The 25,610-nt window shown below is 41.5% G+C and overlaps 2 protein-coding genes across 2 annotated transcripts; one reads left to right on the top strand and one right to left on the bottom strand.

Annotated features, from left to right (window-relative positions):
* Window positions 1-10,722: 10,722 nt before the first annotated feature.
* On the top strand, window positions 10,723-11,591 carry LOC115744640 (protein GLUTAMINE DUMPER 2). The gene has a single exon (XM_030679916.2). It carries the CDS (start codon window positions 10,844-10,846, stop codon window positions 11,363-11,365), a length of 522 nt encoding a protein of 173 aa, XP_030535776.1. The 5' UTR covers window positions 10,723-10,843; the 3' UTR covers window positions 11,366-11,591.
* A 10,869-nt stretch (window positions 11,592-22,460) lies between these two features.
* LOC115744607 (zinc finger protein CONSTANS-LIKE 5) lies at window positions 22,461-24,186 on the bottom strand. The gene is made up of 2 exons (XM_030679863.2): window positions 23,339-24,186; window positions 22,461-23,035 (listed from the first exon to the last, which is right to left on the bottom strand). The coding sequence occupies exons 1-2, from the start codon at window positions 24,065-24,067 to the stop codon at window positions 22,640-22,642; spliced, it is 1,125 nt and encodes a 374-aa protein (XP_030535723.1). The 5' UTR covers window positions 24,068-24,186; the 3' UTR covers window positions 22,461-22,639.
* Window positions 24,187-25,610: the final 1,424 nt, after the last annotated feature.

Genomic DNA, 25,610 nt, shown 5'->3' with positions numbered 1-25,610 from the left:
TGATAGGATCAGGTCATGGTGCAACCTGTGTCTTCAAGTAATCAAACAAAGAATAAAATACAAAAAATTGGATTGGGGCAATCAATTTTCAACTCACTGGGAAGCAAAGTGGTCTGACCCTGTCTCTCTCTCTCCCATCTTCCATTTCTATCCACTACCACATTTACTGACTCCTGACTCATCTTCCACATTTGGGTGTCATTACTTTGCACCCATTAATAATGGCAACGTTACCTTGTTTGGTACTCCAATGGCCCTATTGCTGTTATCATTCCCCCCATTGTCTTTTGAGCTTTGCTCCTACAATGGATCGTGAATCAGCATGGCCTACCACATCCATACTACGTCCAGATATTCATGCGATATAAACTACGGTATCGAAGCAAGACGTGTGATCTTTGGATTTCTTGGCCTTATCATGCGGCTCCCGATTAATCTGTTGATTTTCACTTTTGAGAACGAGGTGCTTACACGTCGGGTGAACAATAACTAATAACGATTCAAATTTGCTTCCGCCCATTCGATTAAACCGTCAAACTCCGCCTCGATCTCACGTAGGTGCGCAATGATTCGCACGCGACCGACCGCTATCGGCCATTGTTTCGAGATCGGGGCTCGATAGTTGTTGCTATATAAATGATGTCGAGGGGAGTGATTGGCACTTTTTAGTGATAAAAATGATCAGGATGTCATGCCCCGAAGAAATAGTAATTCAACTTCCATTATGCTGACGTGAATGGTCGAAATCTGATTATGTATCAATTTAGTTTTAGTACGCGAAAGTTGGTCCAAAGCATCGACTAATCGCCGAGCCAAAATAAAACCTACCATGATTAAAGTCTAAGGTTGATTCCTTGATCTAATATATGCCGAATTTCATTCAAATTGGCTTTCAGACATATAGATGGCTCTTCTCCCACACCCAACCACGCCCACCCCACCCCACCCCACCCCAAACCCACAACCCCAAAAAAAAAAAAAAAAAAAATCTGTAGGAATTCATATCTTAACCTTTAATAATGTTTAGGAACTATTGCCATCGTCAATGCACAAAGAGAATGAAGACAGGCATAATCCATCCTTTCTCTATCCTTGGAGAAAACATAGACCCATCGCCGCATTTTGAATTTAGGTTGCCCTAGCCATTATAAGTCAATAAATAGCAATTCCTTAGGCAAACGTCAACCCCACTAGGAAAAATCCCACTAAAAGGATTGTTCATAGGTTTGGACCTCCATTCACAAGCTAGAGAAGATAGAGATATACTCTTAACATGAGAAGCAAGAACATTGTTTCACGTCAACATCGACCCCTCATTACATCGACATGTGATGCGTCGAAGGATTCTCAACGACCGAAAGACTGTGGGAGCCACTTCCAATTTGGAGATAAAGATATGCTCCGACTCGGTTTTGTTAAACGAGCCAATAAGCTGGAGATCTGCGCCCCCGGTTCGTTCGACTTCGTGCATCCGGTAGAGCTAAAACGTCTCTCATCGCTCGTTCATTGGGTTCACGTTACCCATGCGCGACGTATGCAGATACTTAGGGCCGTGATACGAAAATTATGCGTATCCCTAGCCCAAGAGGCTAGGGTTAATAATTAGACACAACTTCATAGATCATAGCGATGTACCCCTTGCAAAAAGATTGTAATAGGCTCCACCAAGTGATCATGGGATGACAGCCCCCACCTGTCCCCCGCGCTCTTTCGCAACCATCTTTCACCAAAATAATTTATTCTTGTTGGACATTCTTGTTACAACAGCTAGCATTGGTGCTGTCCTCCCATAAAGCCACATGAAAAATTGCCATAGTTGGGTACACAGGAAATAGTTTTGCTACACATAAGTGGATCATTAAGTGCTTTCTCCACAACCCAATACTGTAAAGTGTAGTGTGCTTAACACAAAAAGGCATCTAATTAGCCACAAGTGGCTTTCCTTTGCTATCAAAGGTCAGGTTGCCCTTCTTTTTCTTAACCTTCTTCTGTCGAAATTCAAGCACAGTAACTTTCAAAATAAAGAAAGGAGGAGGAAAAACTAAAGAGATTGGAGAGATAGATAAAAGGCTATCGCTTTTGCATGGTAGATTGGTGCAGACGATGGCCCTCTGATCTCCTGGAAATCAGTCTTGTGATGCAATTGGGCCATTCATCTGATGAGAGCTCTCTTACAAAAGAGGAAGTAGCTTTTTCAGGGCAAAGCACATGGTGGTTTGTACTCATCCGAGTACAACCATATTGTCTGAGTTTGATCATATGGGGTCCGGTCAGATACCGTGGCTTCTTTAAGCTGGAAGTGTGTCTGGTAATACAACTTGCGCTCTAAGTTGCCAAAAGCGAGCATAAACTTGGCCAAGTTGCTCATAAAAAGCTTGGGGTGACTAGGTTGATTTGCTTGCTCAAATGGTTGCAACGACAAACGTTTTAGTTCCCAACCAGTATTCTAAGAGTTTAAGCTATTGAAGAACAATCCGAACCTAGGGCATGCAAATTAACCCTATATACTTAGACAAAAGAATTGGTTCAACCCATGATGTATGAAGCAAGGGAGAAGCATTAATCGGGATTGTGAGAAATCGCGCTTTGAATGTTAGGATTAGGCGTACGACCACAATGAAATATAAAATATATGCGAGAAAGAGAAATCAAGATACAGATTTATCGTGATCAACCCTCAAACCGGGGCTGCACCCAGCAAATGATTTCACTATAACTAACACTTCTCATATCTCTGTTACAACTTTTAATTACAACAAAAAGAAATTATATCTAACAATTCTAAACTACCAATAAAATACGAGCTTAAATTATAAAAGTCCTATGGCAATGGGAATGGAGTATGAACCACTCCAACACTGAACTGTATGACCCGGTTGACGACTAGCGGGCAACCATTTCTTACGAGAGCTTGAGTAATGGGCACAAATCATACGTTATATCCTTAACAACTACACCACTTGTTTTCGTGCAATTACCGGTTTAGTTCATGAATTTCTCAATGACAACGTCGTAAATGTCTATGCGGAGTTTCCACACTCAAGATCTTTATGCCAAAGAAACTACCTTACATGAAGCGATTATAAGTTCGTACTGGGATGAGATATTCAAACCTCCAATCATATTAGTCCCTAAGAACCCACCTAATTTATCACCGACTCCACATGAAGCGACTGCATTACATGTCATAAACACAATATCGAGATGACTTGTATCTTGGCATCTGGGATCCAACACGCACGCACCCCCTTTCCATTACAATTAATTAGAACTCCCGGACATCATGTGAATTCACATCAAGAAAAACGACAATAAAAGTCCTGGAATGATTGTCGTGATAAAGTTTCCGATCGATTGCAACAAACTTTGGGTCGTTTGCATGATGGTTTCTATTTTATAGTATTGTGAGTGGTGTCACAGTATTAGGTCATGATCACTTGTAGGCCATCTAGCGCATAGGCAAATGTCGATCAATCATGCACTAGAGAACCATGCCCGTGCAGAATAATCTTCGAGCATCGGATGCCAAATCTGGAGTTTATACAACACAATAATCTTATCTTATCAGATTATATTATCGCCGCTCATTAATCTCTAATTATTTGTCTTAGTATTGGCACGTGAAAAGGTGCAGAATTCATTGGATATTGTTGCGTAAAATGTTGAGGTAGGAGTGTAGGAATCATGTAATGGACTCCCCTTTTCTCAGTTCTATCCGAGAAGGGAACATCTGCTTTTCCTTTTCCTTCGTTTTCTTCTATCTATCTTTAATTTTTTTGTTGTTTCTTCCTTCCGCTTTCTTTATCATTATCTTTTTTGTGATAGAGTCTTTCTTTATCGTTACATCTTGTGTCGCTGTGACAACTGATTCCAACAACATCTCTCCTTTTTTCTTCTGATGAATCATTCACTAAACAAAGCCCTTGTAATAAAGCATTATTCCAATACTGGCAGAGAAACGAAGAGCATCTTGGCAAATGGCCCAATCCTACTCAGACGCCTTTATCCATCATGCCTTGCTTTGGCATTTAACTAAGTACACGACTTTTGATCACTGACAATCATTTCCACCCGGACAAGATTAGATTGGTGATGAAGAGGGTTCCATCGGTAGAATTTGGGGTTGGTTAATTGCACACGTCATTCATATCCGAAACCGCTTATGGAATTAACGTTAATTAGACCATGTAGATGAACTGTCATTAAGTGGGGAACTTAGACTAAAAGCTTCATCTTCTTGCATGGCCAATCGAAGAGCTATCAAAATGGAATATAGTTCTGTGGTAACCCACTTTAGTTAATTCTCATCCTTAGCCTAAACTAGAATCAATCAAGGTGGTGGCAATCCCACTTCGCTAAAATAATCCCCACTTATTCCACCAAACATTCATCTTTAACAAAGATTAGGAGAAGCTTCACTTTAATCTAGATAAGAACAATCCCAAGATGCTCTTTAGTTTCTTGCAGCATCGATGCGATCCATAATTGGTACCCGTTAATTAAATAACTTCACGAGCCTTGGACGCAATTCTAGTTATAGAATCCGCCTAACATAAGAAGCAAGAAGGTGCATCAAAAGTTTCTCCATGAGAAAGGGAGCGTCGCAACAACTGTTTAATCTTATCTATTTTAAATTGCGTAAACTGGTACTGTCGCATGATACTATTATAGAAATTCTAGTATATTTCCTTGCTCTAATATCATTAGTGTCATTAGGGAAAGCAGATGCGATGATTATACGATGTGGTATCCTTGTTAAGAACACTTCCATGCTAAAAGAAAGAGAAAACTATACGTGTCAATGTCTATCATCAATGTCGTCCATCTACGGGAGAGCCGATGCACCGTGTCCATGCATGCATTTCGATCCTTCCCGAGCAAACTTCTTGAAAGAGAGGGGGAATTTAAAAGAAGAAAAGTAACTTTAGGCGACCATGAGTCAACAGGAATTCGCTGTCGTACTTTTATGGAGGGTCCAGAATGGACCAGATGCGATAATAATACTCAGAACGACCAAGACATAACACACCATTTTGTCAACTAAACAGTAATTAAAGCATGCCCTTCATCTAAGGGCGAGAACCCATTTGCTAGATAAGAACATTATTAAAATACACGAATTTACAGAGAGCTAACCAACTACGATGAAGGAGAGTGACACGTTCAGCTAACCCTAAAATCATCGGAATAATGGAGGAGTGGGATTCGGTTCTGATTTGTTTTGTTTTGTTTCGTTTTGTTTGTTGATGCATTACTATTCTTCGAGCTCATGATTGAATCCTTACGATCCATGTAAAATCGATAATGTTTAGTGGACAAAATAGAGAGCACCATAATAATTATATTTTGGTTTGATGTTGGACGTATCATATGTGGGAAGGAATATCCTGTTGTCCTTTGCGTGTTCGTCGAGTGGTGGAAGGTGACGATGAGTCTATTAGCATAGGAAGTAACAAAAGGCGGGGACAATAAAATATTCATGTTGGGAACCTGCTTGGAGTGGGACCTATCATTCCTCTCTCAATTGTTAGGGCTTTTCGAGAGTTCTAACCCCGGTTTATCTATTTAGGTGGTCCTATAGTTAAATATATTTTAATCTTTTCAGACATGTATTTTCTTATTCTTATGTATTACACAGAGTTTGTTGATATCAATTTAAATACAGTCAACATAAGATTTACATAGAATTTATTTGGTACAGTTACAACTATGTTGTGTCGTATTATGTCGAAGCGCGCCTTCTACAAATGTTGTGATGTGGTTACGAATGGCTATTTGTTTGGCAAAAATTGTTATGCAATTGATGTGGTTATCAAAATGGTGATAAAGACCTAGAACATTATTATAGGATTGTTACCAACGCTTCTGTCTGCATCTTCAGAACTTTGTTATATGCCATTTTCATCGTATATAATAATCATCATGATCGTACAAGTAGTTTTGAAACCTACCACCTCAAAGCGCTAGGGGCGGCTTGTGGAAGCTGCCATGCAATTATGTTAGCTACGAGGGTGCTGCAGCTGTTAGTTTTGTACCAAACGCTTAGAAAAGCCAAATCACTAAATTTCACAACTGTAGTAGCTGTATAAAAGCCCGCACCCAACACGCAGAATTTGTCAAAAGATCACAAATTTCGCGAATGCTCACAAAAGGAGAGATTTAAGAGAGCAACATCGTACAAAATTGGCATATTCAGTGGGACTATTGATGCGAGTATGAAAGAGTGTTTTCACATTCACCGCATCGCAATGTTCACAATCTAATGTCAACTACGTCATGGACGCAAGCAAGCACGGAATGTATAACTCGTTTAAAGAATAGATTAATATAATTCTACCGCATCTTTGGCTAATTATTTCGAGCTAAAGTTTCTGGAAAAAAAAAAAAGAGAAAAGGAAAAGCGGAAAAGTTTCTTAGAACCAATCGTTGATCTCGTCAAGCTCACTTCCTTGCTTCGGTGGTTCACGCAAAGGGAAAAGAGCACGGGTAAAGGATAAGGGTTTTGGGTCTTTTGCTTGTACACACATTCGCCTTTGCGTAGCACAACTACAAAATGCATTCATCTCCATTGCAGATGTAAAGTTAGGGTTTCGGAAATTGAGGGGGAAAGAGGTAGAAGATGGCAAAACGGAAGCAAACGCTAGTGGTGGTGGGTCTCATTCCTTACCACCCCGTCATTTCTCGGGGCCCTCCTGTCACCATCCTCCTTATCTTTCCTTTCATTTCCTTCTTATATAATAATGGGACTATCAAAAGGGGATTTCAGAAAGAAAGAAAGAAAGATGTAACCAATGAAAATAAAAGGAATTGAAAAAAGGGTATCTCGGAAATTGGATTGGTTAAATACTTGGATAATAATCTTTTTGCCCCTTAGTGTACGTCACGAAGAGCCTACCGTTCTAGGATTCCTACGAAATTCACATGAATTTGGATTCCTACACCCGGCCTAATATTTTAGGACCAAAAGTATGGGGAGTAATTTCGTCCTGTGATGCGGGTCCTCTTTTGACTTATCGCAAGGTTTGCGTTCGATGAAGCGGATAAAACCTAACGAAAAGATTCAAAAGAAGTTGGTCTTGGAACCTTGCCCTCCTAATAGTACTTAAGACCCTCGATGTGGGGATGAATTTTTTAGGAATCGGATTTACAAAGTAACCCGGTGAACAAATTCTTGCACGGCGCTAGAAACATGTTGAAATTTCTGTTTCATTTCTTTTGTTAACAAAAGTGATACGAGCCTTAGTATGTCACGTTCGATTTGCTTGATCTAATAAAACGAGTCCATAAAATGTGTTCGCGGGATTCATGTGTACAAATAACGTTAATAAGTAACGAAAAAACAGAGAAGGCCAATTGAGCTGACCAAAGACGGCTTTATCTTTTGAGAGAGAGACTCGTCGTCCATCACGTGAAGCCGTTCCATTCCTTCTTTCGTCACATTTAATTTGTCATCGGTGGATAATCACTTCAAAATAAATATATTCTCAAGGGTTTTCTATATCTCTAGTAACTGCTAAGACTTCACATGTGTTAGGATTCGGTTTATGTGCTAGAAATCAGAGACTTAAGGTTTTATCCGGGTTCATCTTTAAATTAAGGCTACATCCAACGGATGATTTCACCGTAATTAGCACATCGCACATCTCATTACAGCTATCAATTACAAGAAAAAAATAAAATATATAGTAGTAAATATTTCTAGGCCCAAATCTAAACTACCAATGGGAAAATATGAGCTTAGGCCGTAAAAGCCCTCCGGTATGCAGAAGGCGCTGCCCCTTGAGACCCTCGCAGAGGCGGCTTTCCCGTGTTTTTCCGTCGATGGGGAGTATGAACCACACCTTAACAACATATAATGATTTAGCGACTTAGGAGTGGGACTACGATATCCATTTTCAAATATCATATTCCGTCTCTTGCATTATATAAGCGATGAATTTCAGTCGTTCAAGCAGAGATTTAACAAAATTTAAGAGTAAATATCAAATCTAGCTTCAGCCGCTTAAGTTTTCGATGTTTTTTTTTATTTCCCATCAAACGGAGGGCTTCTTCTTCTGAAAATTCTAGCCATCAATTCCGGTTCTTCCCTTAAATTTTCGTACTTGTTCGCTTTCCATTTGAACAATAGATTATCAGCACTAAGTTACTCGAATGAGAGCAAGGGTCCCTCGAGCATAATGTTGTGGATTTAAATTGTGAAGTAATTGGAATCAATTAGTTAATCATTGATTGTTGAGAAAAGATCTGGCAGAGTTCTGGACGGTTAATGAATAAATTGATGTTTATCTGAATTCTCATCCGTTCATGGGACCTACCCAGACGGGGACTTTACGGGAACAACACGAAACATTTGATGTTAGACCGCATTGCCCCTCTTTAGATCCCCTTCAAAAAAGCAAGTGGTGGAACCAAAGAGACTTTTTGATGTTCCGTTGCCTCCAAATTCCATTTGTTTCATGGAAATAATTTGAAGAACATTTTTTTTTATAAAAAATGATCGTTTATATCTTTTAAAATAATTCGTTAATAAAAGATATATTTCATTAAACACAATAATTATCGCTAAAAATATTCATGAAGGATGAAAGTATCTAGCGTTCTTGTATTTTTATAAGCGATATTAGCGATTTTTAAAATATTTTTCAAGTTAGTCATTTCTCATGAAACAAATAGAGCCTAAATGTTGTCCTATCCCAGGTGAGTTATACACACGATATGTATACGCACTAACCTTTTTTACCATCATATTAATTATTCATGTTTTTACATTTTTCATAGTTATTGATGACCATGAATTTTTCTTTTTTTAGCAAGGGAGGTCCTTTTTTTATTAAGGAATATGGTTACACGACTGTTTTTTATTTTACTGTGAGATTGACAGCATATTGTGAGCCACAAAAAATAAATACTAAATAATTAAAATTTATTATGGATCTAGTCCTTCAAGAATTTGTGACCCATAACACGATTACCAAAAACTATTATGCTACCAAAGTACATTAATTAGAGAATGAGAGTTTCTATGTCTCATGCTATCATTGACATGTGTCACTGGCTGAGACTTGATGATTGTCGCCGGCGACCGACGGAGGGTTGTGAAACCCTCGCCAGCCGGGAGTGACTCTTGTTCCTTCCCGAATATAAAAAAAAATTGCAAAGATCGTCCATGTTAGCAACATCCAACGATGACAGAACCACCACGTGAGCAATTTTCGGCCAACATTGGCAAATCGTGAAATGCCTGGGATTAAATTGGTTAACTTGAAAAGTTTATGATTAAATTGGCCACCGTACAATAGATTTGAGACTTTTTTTCACAGTTCTCTCTTAGATTTGCCTATGCTTTGTCGTCCTCTATACCAGATATGGCTCGACGAAAACGGTAGAGCCTCTCAATAGAATCGAATTTGATCCAGTTGAGAATGGAAGCCTTCAAAGAGGGCTCAGCCGGGTGTGGCTCAGCCCTTTTTTTTTGGGTCCTGTCTCCATCGAAGATGATTAGAGAGCTCTTGATTGCTTTCGCCATCATCAACGAGAGCCCATCAGATGCCGTCCCACCAGTGAGAGAGGCAAATGATGACAGAAATGGCGGTGGAGGCCGCAGCAGCACGGTAGCAGGGCGGCGTGACTCAGTGGTTGAGGGCGGGCACCTAAGGAAGGGGGTGGAGGATGGATTATATAATTAAGCTGCGTTTGGTCGTCGGGATTTCTGGTCCGGATAGGATTAGATATGATATGATAAGAAATCTAGGAATTTGGTCATATCATATTCACTATTTGGTGAATCATGGATTTAAAGTCGGATATTCTCATATCTTATCATATCTTGCATTTGGTAGAAACCGTATATCAATATAAAGGATATATATGCCCTTACGTGATGCTCATGAAATATTCCGATCTTATTACTATAAAAATAACGTTCTCATACACAAAAAAACTTGAAAATATACACATTTTATTAGATTTTCAAACCTCTTTGCAAAAAATAAATAAATAAAATGAAAATAGAAACAAATGATATAAGAAAGTTGTCATCATTCTAAAAGTTAGCTTTTATATGACGGATGAGAGAAATCTTATCCGACCTTATCCTACCCCCTCCCTTTGGATTTTTTTATCCGGGTTATATCCCTTCTATATCCGACATTATACTATCCATGACATCTACCAAATACGGGATAGGATAAAAACATATCATATCCCGAGTTTTATACGGACGACGAAACGTAGCCTTAGAGTCCTCCGCGGAGGGATAGGACACTAAGAATTTCATATGTAGATAGCTAGTAAATGTTCAAACACAAACAATTATCACGTGTCCGGATAGCAACATTAATTATATTTGTAGGACAATAGTAAAATCTTTCTTTTTGTTTTTCTCATGACAAGTTTAGATTCTATGCAGACGCACACAAATAATCTTTCTGATCAATAAATTTGAAATCGTATGTCTTAGATTATCTGATACATAATGTTGGTAAAATTTTAGATGGAAAACGTTCCATTCCTATATAATATGTACTGGTAATGAAAGCTACTGAAGGGGGCCCACATCTATACTTCTGCAAAATGACGACATAAACCACCAAAATCCAAAACCCACCTCTAAAAGCCAATGAACAGAAGAAGCCTATGCTAAAAAAAATAAAAATAAAAATAAAAAGAGAAAATACAGTCTCTCTCTCTCTCTCTATATAAACCACGCCAGCCATCCGCCCTTTCTCATTCTCATCCCGATTTCCTCCGTATTTTAGACCTTCGCCTTCGCTTTTTCTCCCTGCTTCTCTTCCCATCTCCCCAGCTCGTCTCGTCCCATCATTTGATTTCAAAGACGAAAGGAATGGAAGCTGCACCTGCGAGAGGCTACCACCCAATGTCTATGACGACGGCTACCCCGTCGCCGGCGGCGGCGCAAAGGTCGCCGTGGCATTCTCCGGTGCCGTACCTCTTCGGGGGCTTGGCGGCGATGCTGGGTCTCATCGCTTTCGCGCTTCTCATCCTTGCATGTTCCTACTGGAAGCTCTCGGGCTACTTGGAAGGCAACGGCGACCGAGGAGACGGGGATATTGAGGCTGGCGAGGCCAAGAACGACGAGGATGACGCGATGAAGAAGAAGAAAGAGGCGGCTTTCGAAGAGAAGATACTGGTGATAATGGCGGGTCAGGTGAAGCCGACCTTCTTGGCCACGCCCGTGTCTAGTAGCGCCGGCACGAGCAGGTCGTCGTCTTTCGGCGACAACTCCAACGCCACCACCAGCAGTTGCGGCTGCAACGACTGCGACAATAACAAGAGGGAGGGATTGGAGGCGGAGGCTGAGATGGTGAAGCAGGGGACGCAAGAAACCCCTCATCCCACCACTTAAAACTATTGATCTCTCGCTCTTTCTCTCTCGCTCTCTCTGAGAGAGATGATGTGAGAAGAGCATTTCTTTCTTTTAACTTTATTTTCTTTTTGGGGGGTTTCAAACCATTTTCCTGTGGGTTCCTTCTTGATCCTTGGCCTTGTTTCGGTTTTCCTTTTCTTTGTTCGGGAAATGTAAATACTCACAAGAGATTCTAAAGAATGAAAGAACTCACTATTAGTACTCCTCTAGCTAGAGCCCTGAAAACAAATAACTCGCAAGAGGTTTTCCAGACAGTTCCTTTCTCTCTTTCGCGCTATGGAAGAGGAAATCCCTGCCAAAAATTGGATATGGCGATGAGCCAGGTAGGATCTGTGAAGATGAAGATGAAGATGAGGTGCATTAATGGAGCTCTCTCTTTTGACAGAGAGAGGGAGGTGGTGGTGGTCACACGTGTAAGTCCATGGAGGTGTAGGCGTGGGTGATGCGGCGAGGCGAAACTGCTTGGTGCCTTTCTTAGCTCACGGTTTTTCTGTACTCTTTCCTTGGTCGTCGCTAAATTCTGCGTTGCTGTTGTTGACGACGAGAGCTTTTAGAGCTTTGGGGGTTTTTTCTCGTGAAGAAGTCACGTTTGTCCTCTGTTTCATCTCTCTCTCTCTCTCTCTCTCTCTTTAAATCCTGCTTTGTCGTGACAGTTGCCTCGATCGAGTCTGATCTTGAAAGCAACAACAACACTTCTTAGTTCATGGCGTTTTCTGCGGCTCTTTCCGAGATTCAGTTCTTTGACCCTTCCATTTTAATTTTTTTCCGGCTCTTTACTAGCAAGAAATCGCGAGTCGTGTCTCCCGAATTGAGTGCCCTACAAGGAACAGGGGTGACTTGCGATACGAGCAAAGGGGTCTTCCATTCTTGCATGCACTCTGGCGCATGTGAGCTCGGGACATATTATTCCTCGGATCATGCCAGAAATTTTCCGGCTACTTTTCCTAGTTACCTTCACACATCATTTATGATTCGATCAACTCGACTAATAATGCTATCTAGTTTTTGCAAGGTTAATCTTGCTAGCATATACAAAGCCGAAGCCGGTATCGCATCGTCCCATGTGTAAATAAATATAAGGGACCATGCTAACATAAGTCAGAGGACTTAACTGTGCCGAAAGAAAAGACAGAATTTCATACGCTTCTTGTTTCAAAATCCATTTAGCTCTCGGGTAATTTCAATTTCGGGACGTTTTCCTATCTAGCTCGCAAAAAGAAAAAAAAAATCAAAACAAGCATTAGTGTAATTCCACTCTTTAATTAACCTAATATTTCACTTCTCTCAGTGCCACGACTCTGCTGACGCATAACACACAAGACATAAAATAGAGGGGGAGTGCGATGTTCGTCACTAGCGGAACAGTCGAAGGTGGTAAGCTAAGCGTTCCATTCTTAGTGGCTTGCATTGAAAATCCATTCGATGGAACAATGATTGGACAGCTTTTCCCATGGTGATATATTAAGTAAGCCACCGAAGGATATGCATGATTAGGCTTTGGAAAAGAATTTCTCTCGATCCTACTATATTCTGAGGGGCTCCATCCATACGCGTATGATGTCCTTGGAGTAGTAACTCTCTTCGAGGGAAAAGTACCAAAAAAGTCCTAAACTTATCATATTAATGTCAATTTATGCATAAATCTTTCAATTGTACCAATTTAGTTCTAAAACTTTCGCATTTGTGCAAATTGAGTCTATCCGGTCAATTGTGGCCGAAAGAACGCCCTTCGCCCTACGTGACTTGACTAGTACTAATGTGGACATTTTTAATATATTTTTTTAAATGAATTATTGATCATTTTTTTATTTTTTATTTTTTTTTTGCCGTCGCGAGATCTAGGTGAGGCCCACTTTGTTTGCGGCCTCGCCAATCATGAGCGGCATAGCGAAGGCCGTCGCCCGGGGCCTTCGCCGCCCCGCTATCTCCGGGCAAGGCGGCCCTCACAAGGCTTATGTATCCTCACTTGAAAAAAAGAAAGAAAATAAAAAAATTAGAAAGTCAATTTTTAAAAATATTATAAAAAAAATATTCCCGTTAGTGCTGGTCACGCCACATATGACGATCGGCATCGACGTCAACTATTTCTAGCCAAAATTGGCTTAATGAATTCAATTGATACAAATACAAAAATTTTAAGACTAAATTGACACAATTAAAAAATTTAGGACTAAATTAGCACAAATGCAATAGACTTCTGAATTTTTCTGTACTTTCCCCCTCTATTGGGTATGTCTTGAATACTTTATGGATTTAGGCCAACATTAGGGCTTTGAAGCAACATAAATATTATTTTCCTCAAGTTATTAGGTTGCAAAGCAGAGACAAAAAGACACCTTTTATAATCCTTGGATTTTCATAATATGTTTTGCTTCTCCTCTTCCTTTGATTTTTCCCATAAGAGTTTTTCAAGTGTATTCATTTACTCTTCTTAGCTTTGATTTCGTTACAGTTTCCGCATTGGTCATAACAGACCTCCCCATACGATCTCCGACTCATGGTTGTGTTTAAATAGCATGCTATTAATAATTTTTGCTACAGCCCAAGAATTGCATGCTGAGGATTAAGTAAAAGAAGAATTTGGACAAAAAATAAATAAACAAATTATGAAAGAAGGCGCTTTATTCCAACTTTAGGAGTAAAGGCGGAGGATGCGGCAGCTAGAGAGTGTGTTTTCTTATCTGTCAGTCTTTGGGGGACTTCATATACTTATTCGTAAGCGAAATGGGGTACGACTGGCGAAGCCTCGGACGTCCCACCATGGGAACATAGTACCGAAACACAGCGAACCTCAATGTCATCCTTGTGCGATACTTGGGAGAATAGAGGAATAGAGTCCCTTATCCTCGTCCTTGTCGTCTGCTTTGAAGAAGTAAGAGGACGAAAGGCACACCAAAGCGTGCCAAGTGTGCGTGGTCTGAGCTTTCCCCTCTTCTTTTTACACGTCAAAGTTTCCTTTCTGGTACTTTCCCCAAGAACAAAATAGATGCCCATTGTCTAGGGTTCAATCCCATCGCCATACCTCATCGCCAAGAACTAGTGGCTCCTACCCTAGTATCCTATATTTCGTCATGAAAATATAATTTTTGAGCATTAGAAAGATTCTTGATATAAGCCTAAGGGCGTACAAACAAGCTTGCAGTTGGTTTACTAAAACTAAGAAATGAAGATTCGGTTATCTATTATATGTAGGTTTACGGAAAATTACCAATAAAATCTTGAATTTATTATAATTATGCCAATTCAATCAAAAATTTTTTTTTTATAGATTCAGTCCAAAACCTTTTATATGTGTATCAATTCAGTTCATTTAACCAATTTTGGCCAACTGATTACGAAATGGACTTTTTTTAAATATATTTTAATGGTTTTTTGAATTTTTTTTTATAAAACTAAGAAATGAAGAAATGAAGATTTGGTTATCTATTAATATGTACGTTTACGGAAAATTATCAAAAAAGTCTTAAATCTATTGTAATTGTTCCAATTTAGTTAAATTATTTTTATTAATTTAGTCATAAACATTTTATATTTGTGCCTATTGAGTTCATTCAGCCAATTTTGATAGGTCGGCATGACATTGGCTTCTTTTTCTTTTTTCTTTTCTTTAATTTTTTTATGGGTCGCTTGCCACAAGTGAGGGCATTGCGGCCCTCACCGACTCCTAGCAAGGGGCCGAGCGCCCTTGCCCCGGCTGGTAAGGGCGGCAACACCCTTGCCTAGGGCTGACGAGGGCATCCCGGCCCTAAGTCCAGAAAAAAAAAACTAAAGAAAAAAAAATTATAAAAATTGTTAACATATTATTTTAAAAAGTCCATGTCAACAACGATAGTCACATCAATATCGGCCTACTAAAATTGGCCATATGGACTAAATTGATACAAAAATGTTTAGAACTGAATTGACAAAACAAAAGTTTAGGAATGAATTGACACAATTATAATATTTTAGTTCTTTTTTGATATTCTCAATTTAGGTTTATTTGCATGTATCATGAAGTACGAGAATGTGTTTATTGCTTTCAATGAATGTTATTTATATAATCGAGATATGTTCACTAAAAGTCCTAAAACTTCTTATGAATGTGCAATCGAGTCCTAAAACTTGCAGAAAGTACAATCAAGCCATTCCATTAACTCCGTCCAATTTGACCAATGGAAAATAGTGATGTGATTTTTACAAGGAGCCCTTGCCGCTGGTTGTGTGTGTGCGTGCGTGTGTGTTTTTATTATTATTTAATTTACTAAAAATTATCTTGAAAATCATATTCTGATCAAAACGCCATTTTAGTCACGTTATCGTTACGTAGGAGAGAGAAAATATTTAAAAAGCCACATCAATATTTTTCGTTAATTAAATTGAACAGAGTTAGCAGAAAGACTCGATTGCACTAATTTTACAAGTTTTAGAACTCGATTGCACTTTCGTAATAAGTTTTAGGATTTCTAGTGAAAATATCCCAAAAAAATCTTATTTATCGGCTTTTTCCTACCATATCTCCTCTGGACTGGAGTGCATTAGCAATGTCTTTTTACGGATTACATGTGCTCTCCCACAGCATTGATCCATTTTTTGCATCTCGACAGAAAGTGCTTTATCTATTACCAACAAAAAAGGAAAGAGTAGAAGAGAGAATGCCCTCTCTTAAATCGATCGGTCATAACATAATGTGAGCACCCTATCTGCTCGGCAACATAATTCCGAGGGACCCGACACTTGTTAACTCTTGGCCACGTTTTGGGACAATTGAGTTCGATAGTATGATGTCGGCAGCAGATGCGAGGAATGTCTTCCCATCGTGGTCCCCGTACAAGGCCGTTCATTTATGATCTTTTCGTTTTCTGGCGTCGGTTTTTATGAGGTGTCCGGGTGCCTTTAAGGGCTGGATGAAACTTCGCTTTCCAAATTAGGTTTCCGTGTTTTTCACCAAACCCTACAAGGCACTTCAGACTACTACCCTTACCTTTTCAAACAGGCAAAGATTGAAAGGAAAGGACTCTAGCAATAAGTTTCATGAGAGTGGCACGAGTAAGAGTAAATTAACGGTGTGATGGTTCGATTCGAAACATGTATTGATTGTCATAAATTATCAATTTTTCTTAACACTTCGAGATTGGACTACAGAGATCTTGTACCCGCAAAATATGTACTATATCACGTGCTTAATTAAAACTCATCAATGCTATAAAATTTCGTTTATATCTTACCGCGCATGTATCATATGAAGAGATGGTAGAGTCCTAGGGAAGTGATATTCTCTACTTGGGTTGTACAATTGGAGTCTCTTGTCTACTTGGGTTGTACAATTGGAGTCTCTTATTTCTTCTTCTTCTTCTTTTATAGTATTGGCCTAACCTCGCATCTTTTATGCCGGAAAACGAAACCGTGCGGACCAAAGTGATTTATGCTTATTGGGAGTAAGTAACTCATAATGTAGCTGATCATATTGTTAAGTTTTATTTGTTCATGGAGAAAGAAACGACAAAGCGTGCATATATATGCTGTCACTATTCTCAAGAGCATGAGCGATCTGTGATGGAATTCAAACGCTAAACAGTGAACCCACCATCATCACGGGCGAGAGTAAGCCTACGACTTCTCTGGTTATTTGCAACTTTTGAGTGTTTGCGGTCCATCTTCTCGCCGAAGATTGTTGTCACCTTTCCATGAGCAGGAGGGATGAACGAATGAAGTTGCTAGAATAGAAGCAACCAATAACGTCAGCATCAGACAATCCTCTCTTCTCTCCTATAATTCCCGAGAGCTACAAGACACGCATGCACTGACTAGCTGATCACTCATTTTGGTGTGCCCTACTCAGAGAAATTGATCAAGGACTTCATATACACCTCATGAAATATGAATCATCAAGACCCTGGTCAAACCCAAGTGCTTTGACGATGTAAAGTGATCCTACTAACTCTGAATCGACACGTTCCATGGCTTCAATCAGATTGCATGTGGCAGATGATGAGCATTGATCTTTTCATTTTATCCCTTTTCGATGATGCGGAACTCCATCTCGGATTGATAAAGCCCTGTCGAGCCTAAAAGATGTAGCCTACTAACCTCGTGAATAATGAAAGTTCGAGTCGAAACCGGGATGAGTATCCTAAACATAAGATTGCTCGAATTGGGTGGCGAAGACAAAGGGAGAATTGCACAACCAGATCAAGGGGTTGTTTCGAGCCATTTCTTTTTCGAATGCTTACTTCATGTCAATCGTTATTAGTAGATTTGCCACCCCTTCGGCAATATCAATCATACTGATGCATGGTAGGATTGTGCTATTAAAGAGCATGCCTACAAAAGTTACGATGCTGGGTGATGTTGGCAGACTGCAAATGAACATTTAAGGGAGCGGGGTTGTGCTCAACGCGTGTGGAGAGTCGGTCGGGTCATTTTGTGTACCTGACTTATCCGATAGGGTTTCACACATGTCTGGCTAGAGATGGCTGCAACATTATCCATGCGGACGTTCTTGTAGGAGTAATTGGTCTTTTTGAGCTTTGACAATGTGAGTCCATTTGCTTGGGTGGGATTAAATATGCCACTGGATTTCAGCCCAAACCAAGCCCCGGACACTTTTCGATGGACATCCTTATATGTTTTGGGCTTCTATTGCGAACTTCGGACAAGAGATTTAAGGCCCAAAACAAGACAGATGATGGACCGTCAACTTCGCCAAGTTCCAAGCCCATTAAAAATACTGTTAATGTACCGGCCCACCAATTACTTAGTTAGGTTGGCCCAATCAATTCTCTCTTTGAGCGCACTGCAGTCCTTTCTTGTGTCAATGACTCTAGTTATCAAATGATTGAACAACCGGGGAGTGGGGCGTGGGTGTTTTCATTTCATTTTTCTTTTTCCAAAAAAAGCACCGACCACCTCTCATTAGGGGTGAGCAAAAAAGATCGCCCGGATCGGACCCAGACCGATGGTCCGGTTCTCGGTTCCTAAAATTGGAACCGGTGGCCAGGCGGTCCGGTTCCCGGTTCTAGGGCCCAGAACCGGACCAAACCCCCCATACCGGACCGGTCCTTTTTAAATTTTTTTTTTTTTAAAAAACAAACCTAGCGTTTACTTTTTGTTTAGGCTTAGGTCATTTAGGATTCAATCCAAAGTCGCCAATTGAAGAGACCTTAACTCCGCGGAACTCGCGGTATATCGACCCTTGTTTCCTCGACCTCGAGCTCGATCACATCTTCTATCAAAGTATGCATCCACTTTTTGGAACCACGGACCGGAAACCCTTAGAACCGCCTGGAACCGGACCGGACCGACGGTCCGGCCTGGTTTCCGTTTCCGAGGGTGGCTGGTCCAGTCCGCGGTTCCGAAAAGTGGGAAGCCGGACCACCGGTCCGGTTCTCGATTTTTTATGGGAACCGAACCAGACCGGGAACCTCTCACCCCTACCCCCCATGTATGTGGAAAACAATTTTCTCTCTAATTTCTAGGGGTGAGCATGGTTCCGATATAAAACCTAAAACATAGAACCTAATCGGGGGAGAACTAGTCCGATTTTAGGTTCCAAAATATGGAAGGTAGATTTTAGGTTCCAAAAATTGGGGAGGTTCCAAGCTCCAAGTAGGTGAAACCTAAAATCAGTAATGTAATCCGAAACAAAGTTCTTGGATTTTTGTTGCTATTTCTCTTCGCACGATCCTACGGTATTCTATGGTGTCCGATGATGGGTGTGTAATTTGGAACCATTAGTATAAGCTTCCATTTTCGGCGGTATTTATGACTAAAATTTTTATTTTATTAATGTTTCATACTTAATCTTGTGTCTAACTATGAGTTGTGGTCAGTGGATTGTAACAATAAATGACGGTCATTAAATGTGACGATTCTCCGAATCGTCCAATTAAGAATATAGGTAGAACATGTATAAACTTTGGAACCGATCTTGGAACCTGTAATAGGGTAAGTTCCGGATTCCAAGATATACGAGTAGGTTTCGGGTTTAGAAAAATAAGGGACCTACTCTTATAAGTAGGTTTCAAGTTCTAAATGAAACCCGTACGGAATCGAAAATCGCTCATTCCTACTAATTTTCAAGCGTCACATTAAACACAACCAAATTTTATGTGGGAGACAATTTTGGTCCCAACTTTCAAATGTCACATAAAAATTTATCAACTTTCGCTTGGACAACAACTTTGGCCCCAGCTTTCAAGCGTCACATGAGCATGAAATCCATCATTTCGACTTTTTTGTCAAAACTGTGCATGTGGGATTTGATGTGGCGTACGAATGTTGACATGGCAAATTGTAAATGTCGAGTGAGTAGACGTGAATTCCATAAACAATCAAAGCAGCGTCAAATATTAGGGCTTTGAATTAGACTGAGGAGGATTCACGTATTGGTCCTTGGGGTTTCTTCACAAAATCAGAGCAAACTCCCCTTAATTTCCCACTTTAAATCTGATTTTGCGACAAACCCAAACCCTAAACCCCAATTTGCGTGGGGCCCTCTTTCTCTCTCTTGCTCGCTCGCTTGCTCGAAACCTCATTAATTGGCTCAGAAACGACGTTGTTTTGCATGTTGAGTGAAAACAATGTCATCTCCCGTGACTTCACGTTACCCTCAATTCGGTTGTAGAGGAGGGCATGCCCGTACATCCATTGACATGGCAATCGCCTTGCCACGTCGGTTCATTTGACTTTGCCACCTCGGACGTTATGCGGGTATAACTTGACGAAATTCTAACAATCGGACAAAATTATCTCTCGGGCAAAAGTTAATGGCTTTTTGTGCGACATTTGAACGCGTAGGCGATAAGGGTTGCTGGAATTGTTGTTGTCCCACATCGCATTACAATGAGTTTTTTGTGCTCTTTATATTCATGTGGTCTCCTTTTATCTAATAATTTAAGCTTTTGGGTTGGACTTTCTAACATAGTATCGTAGTCGGTGTTGTCCGTGTATGTGGGCTCACCCCAATATATAGCAATGGATTAGCAGATCTAATCTACTCTATACTACTGTGAATTATGAATTTAGGTAGGGATTCCACTATGAATTGAATGAATAAAAAGATCAAATCAAATGGTTTGGAATAAAGAAATGGAAGAACAAAAGGTGTATGGATCCACAAAAATCCCGTCTTTAGGAACTAAAAAAGAGATATAAAAGTAGTTCGGAATGATTGTATCATTAACCTTTCTTTTGAGTTGGTCAAGGTACTGCTGCGAGCCGAGCTGTAGAAGGTATCGCAAGATAGCTCAAGGTGGAGGTAAAAAATACGAGAGACTTTATTGCTCAGTTTGTCTTTTATGGAAGCGTTAACAATTGGTGGATCGGTTGTGGCCTTAGCGCTTTTATTTGCGAATCCCTTTGTGTAGTGCTTCAGCTTCAGCCACTCGAATTTTCGATATTCCTTTGGTTATTTCTCATCAAACGAACGGCATCTCCTTCCGGAAATCCTAGCTATTCTTAGCATGATGTTGGGGAATCTCGTTACTATTACTCAAACAAGCATGAAAACGTGTGCTTGCATATTCGTCCATAGGTCATACTTATTTTATGAGCACATTGGGCTGGCCCCGGTCAAACTGTAAAAGGCATCCAGTGGGGGTGGCTGGCCCCCTTGGGGAAAAGAGTAGAAATCAGACAGGGTCAGCAGAGTTATGACTTGGGTGACTACTCGAGACAGCACTGTCTTGCGCACGGGCCACGGCTTTCCCTTTCGGTATTCCTTTCCTTTAGTTTGCTTTGCGATGGTCTTCTTCTCTCTAATGAGTGGTTGCAGTCAGCGAGATGGAGATGAGAGCAAAGGACCACTTTTGAACCTGTGGAGTCCCCCGGGGCCCATTTGCCCACGTGAAGCCCACGAGGTATGGCCGCCTCCCACCCTCCCCTCCACATGCACATCCCGACGTTTCTTCTTTCTTTTTTTTTTTTCCCTCTCTTCTCGCGTGAAGATTCTCGCTTTCTACATCCAATTCCCCATTGTTCTTCATAAATCTCCTTCTCTTGTTAAGGCAAAAATCAAAGGATTTTCCGAGTATCGACTTCGATCCCTTCTTCTGTCTGATTATCTCCATCAGCAAAAGTGTTGGGATGCGGGCAAATCGTCGTTGATTTTAGTTACGACACAGCCGATGACTTTGCGGAACACCCAATCGGACGGAAGGTCGTTTGTGGAGTTCGTCTTGTCCGTAGCCAATCGGCAATCGGAGAAGCTCTTCTAGGCATGATCAGCGAGACGCGATAGGGCATGGGACCGTGCTAGTTCAAAGCGTGCACTACGCTGCTAACGTTGAAAGAAATTCTTCTCCTTTCAACTAAATCCAACTTCAGCCGGCGGCAATTTCGCAAACCTAAATTGGGTAAGCTCTTCATGATTGTGCTGCGTGCCCAATCATCATTTTTACCCAAAGATGGTCAATAAATAAAATGGAAGCTTCACATCCAAGACTTTCTTTGATGTCCACTTAAAAGAAAGTTGAAGTTCATTAATATTTTCTCAAATTGTGACTTCTGGGTTTGGCTTGGCAAGATAGAAAGCAGACATGGTTGTGGTCAAAGTCTTTCTTTTTTTTTTAAGGAAATTTTTTTTTTTTTTGGGGGTTCGAATCTAGGTGTTAGAACGTGAACTCTATCATCTGTCAGTACTGGAAAGACCCAGAACGGAGGGCGGGAGGAGACAAAGACTACCCTCGTGCTCCAACTGTAACCTTTTGACTTAACTGTTTAACATTAGTAGTTTCTTCGGAATCTATTAAACAAATGTTGCAACTATTTTGACAACGACAAGTTAAATAATTCTCGTCGCTTCGGGGATCCGTCGGCCAATGGATGTGTCGAAACAGATTCGTGACTACTCCCCGAATCACGAACCGCAACAGGGATCACGCTTATCTCCCAGAAAAAGCGAAGAAGAAAGCTTGACAAGGAAAAAGGTTTAGACTTTTTTCAGATACGACCAAACCAGAGATGACAAGAAAAGTAGAAATCTACACGAGCCAGAAAGTGAAAAGCAAAATGGGCTTTCTTCTTCCTTTGAGCTGAAAGAAATCTTGTCAAGATGCAACAGCTCAGGACCAGGAATCAGGGAGAAAAAGCTGAATCAGCCCATCAAAAAACTTCCAGTATTGCACGATATACGATGGTAGAAGACAACACCTTACCATTAAACTAGGTGCAAAAAATGTAAATCACATTCAAGCAAACCGTACAAGCTACGTAGGCACATTTAGTTGCACAAACATCTGCTAAACCGCTACCCCCCACCGGCGGTCGATCTGATCAAAATGACGGGACGACCCCGAATCGCGAATCGCCCATGAATGCTGCGGTGGCGGTCCCGTAGATGTTGTCCACTTCCGACTCAATCTCCGTTCGCTTGGCGAAACGGCCCTTGATTCTCGGCCGGGTCTCGGCGTAGGCCTTCCTCGAGGCATACCGGATCGTCTTCTCGAACTTCCGGTTCTTCCTCTTCTCTCTGTACCTCAGTACCCTAGCTTCGCGGTCCATCCCGCACACCGGAGTCGGTTGATTCGCCGTTGCTGTGGTTGTGGCTGCCGAGTTTGTGATGCTCGGATCGGTGCTGTTCCCGCTCATGCTTTGGACGAAAGGGTACGAGATATCGGACATGGAGTTCCCTTCTGGTACGACTCCGACGTCCAGTGAAGACGATGACACCTGAAATAGTATGCACACAAAGTTCAATTTCCAGTTTCAGTAACCAGACCCCAGTTCTTTTGGATTTCATTACACGCCTTCAAGTACCGTAATCTACTTAGCACCTTCAATTGGATGATCACGATTGAAATTGCATGACCAATTATTATACACAAGACATACTGACACTATGGAATTTATGTGTTCTTAACGTGAATTCTTATTTTAGATTGTCCCCCAAAGTAATAGTTCCATTGGATTGTTGGCATATATGTGCTTAATCAATCGGAATTCAACAAAGATCGAGTGTTTTGAGGTAATTACGCTTTGGCTGAGGTAGCTGAAGGACGTGAGCTTGGATCTGCAGAAATCGATGTCGAAGCAATTCTCCGACGATGGATGAACCACCGGCGCCGGAGCGGGTTTGGTTTGGACAGGCACAAGGCTATCGGTGGTGGCCGACCCATGAAACCTATCCATCGAGTTGTTGCCATACTCAAAATCAAGAAACGTCTCCATGTCGTTGAAGAACACATCTCCGCCACCACCCGCCGCTACTTTCACATCCATTCCTTCCCCAATCTTATTAGTACTCGCACCGGCGGTGTTCTGGAATAGCCACGGCGCCGCTTCCAACTCCTCGTTCTGGCACGCGCCGCCGCACGTGTCGGAGCTGCCGGTCTTGTTGGGTACGGCGAGGAAGTTGAAGGCGGAGACGGCCTTGGCCATGGACTCGGCGGCATCGAGGAACGGCTCCACGGGCACGCGCTCGTGGCGGCGGGCGAGGGGATTCGCGGAGTGGATGTCGGCGTCGCAGGTCACGCAGAGGGCCGCCGCGTCGGCCTTGCAGGTGACGGCGGCGGGGGCCTGCTCGCAGACCTCGCACATCCAGACGCGCTCGTGGCGGGCGGGTAGCTTGCCGGCCCCGTGGATCCGGGAGTCGCAGCCGAGGCAGAGGAACGCCGCGTCGGAGCGGCAGAACACCGCGGCTCCAGCGGACTTGCAGGAGTCGCACAGCTTGGCCGGCACGGCCCAACTTCCGGCGAAACCCATCAGTGAGCGATACGAGAGGAGTTTTTTTAGCGCAGGAAATGGCAATTGGGAAGCTTTTTTCCTTCTGGCAACGGGAGTTGCTGGACTGTGGCGTAGTTATTGGGGCTTGATTTTTCAAAGGTGGGGTTGGAGCTGAGCACTGAACTTGGTTATCTATTAGTCCAGTCAGAGAGGGGGGAAATCTGGATGCTGGCGAGTAAGATGAGAACACGTGGACGATCCTCGGCCAAGTAAAAGGTTTCCGCGAATTATTATTGGCGAGTAGTTGTCAAGTGTCTGTGCCGACGTGGGCCCCCCCGCCCCGTCCTTCTGGATGAGAGAGAAAGAGCAAGTGAGACGAGGCGAGTAGGAAACTGTGAAATGGGTAACCCATCATGTGGTGTCGGGTCGGGTAATTTGGGAGGGGCTCGTGTTTGTTTAATAAAGGAAAGGAGTTTTAGGCGTACTCTTTAGATTCCCTTCGCAGTCGATCCACGGCCACAATTTTCAGGGGGTTTGGCTTCCGCCTTGCTGGCCAATTCCCCTGAAATTTCTTATAAATGAATCTATGTTTTGCCCCGCAATCCCCTAACTATGTCGGAAGTTGTTCCCTCAACATGTTTTCGACTTTTTTCAGCTGTGAAGTTGTCATCTCCAGATTGTGCATGGAATCCGAGCTGCCTCATTTATGACGTGATTGTCGTTAGAAATCGATGACGGGACGGAATTACATGACGGTCAATTATGCGAAAACTTCTGATGAGAAATACCGTTCGATTGATTGGTTGCTTTCATTTTAATAAAGAAACGATAAATGTTGTTTTGCCCTCGCAAAATAAAAGAGATAAGCGAAAAAAAAAAGGACATCACCCACCCCTAAAATTCTTTTCACTAGGTTATTAATTATGTGCTTATGTTTTCCTCGGTGATGTACATGGACAATTAATGGATATTCCTCTAACCAAGGATCGAGAGTAATATAAATTTGTGTCACTGAAGCTCGAACCCTCAATCAATACTGCAAGAAAGTTAGTTTTGTAACAAAAACAAAATAGTCATGCTTGCATTCTCATGGTCTTAAAATCATTTTCTCTAGACTCTCGTATGACCTTTGTTTTTGTGCCAAAACAAGTCATAAATTATTCATTAAAGTTTGAAAAACGGATCGATGAGAACCGAAACTCGCATCAAGTTACAGATGCGGATCACTTTTTAAGTTTACATATGCAGTAAAAATCGAAAGAATCTAGGTATGAAGAAAGCATATTTACTCTTGATTTTCATCCATCTGCCTTAGCGAACGAGTCCAAACATAACTTTCATCGTTGAAAGCGAGAAGGAATCGTGATTTGATCCGATAAAGAACTTGAATGCTACGATCACGGGAGATAGGATCCAACCCCACCGATCCAATCGTCCGGTTTGGCCTTCACAATGGCGGGTCACGGTCACGGTCACAGGGGTACGGAGATCCAACGACAACCCGGCTTGGATCCGAGCTCTGCCATCCAAAGTCCGAAAGCAGCACACAGGGGAGAGGTGAGCAAACCCAGGTTAGATCAGC

Source organism: Rhodamnia argentea, chromosome 4, assembly GCF_020921035.1.
Source record: "Rhodamnia argentea isolate NSW1041297 chromosome 4, ASM2092103v1, whole genome shotgun sequence".
Taxonomy (NCBI): Eukaryota; Viridiplantae; Streptophyta; class Magnoliopsida; order Myrtales; family Myrtaceae; genus Rhodamnia; species Rhodamnia argentea.
The sequence above is the reverse complement of the archived record's forward strand: the minus strand, read 5'-3'. Positions and strand labels throughout refer to the sequence as shown.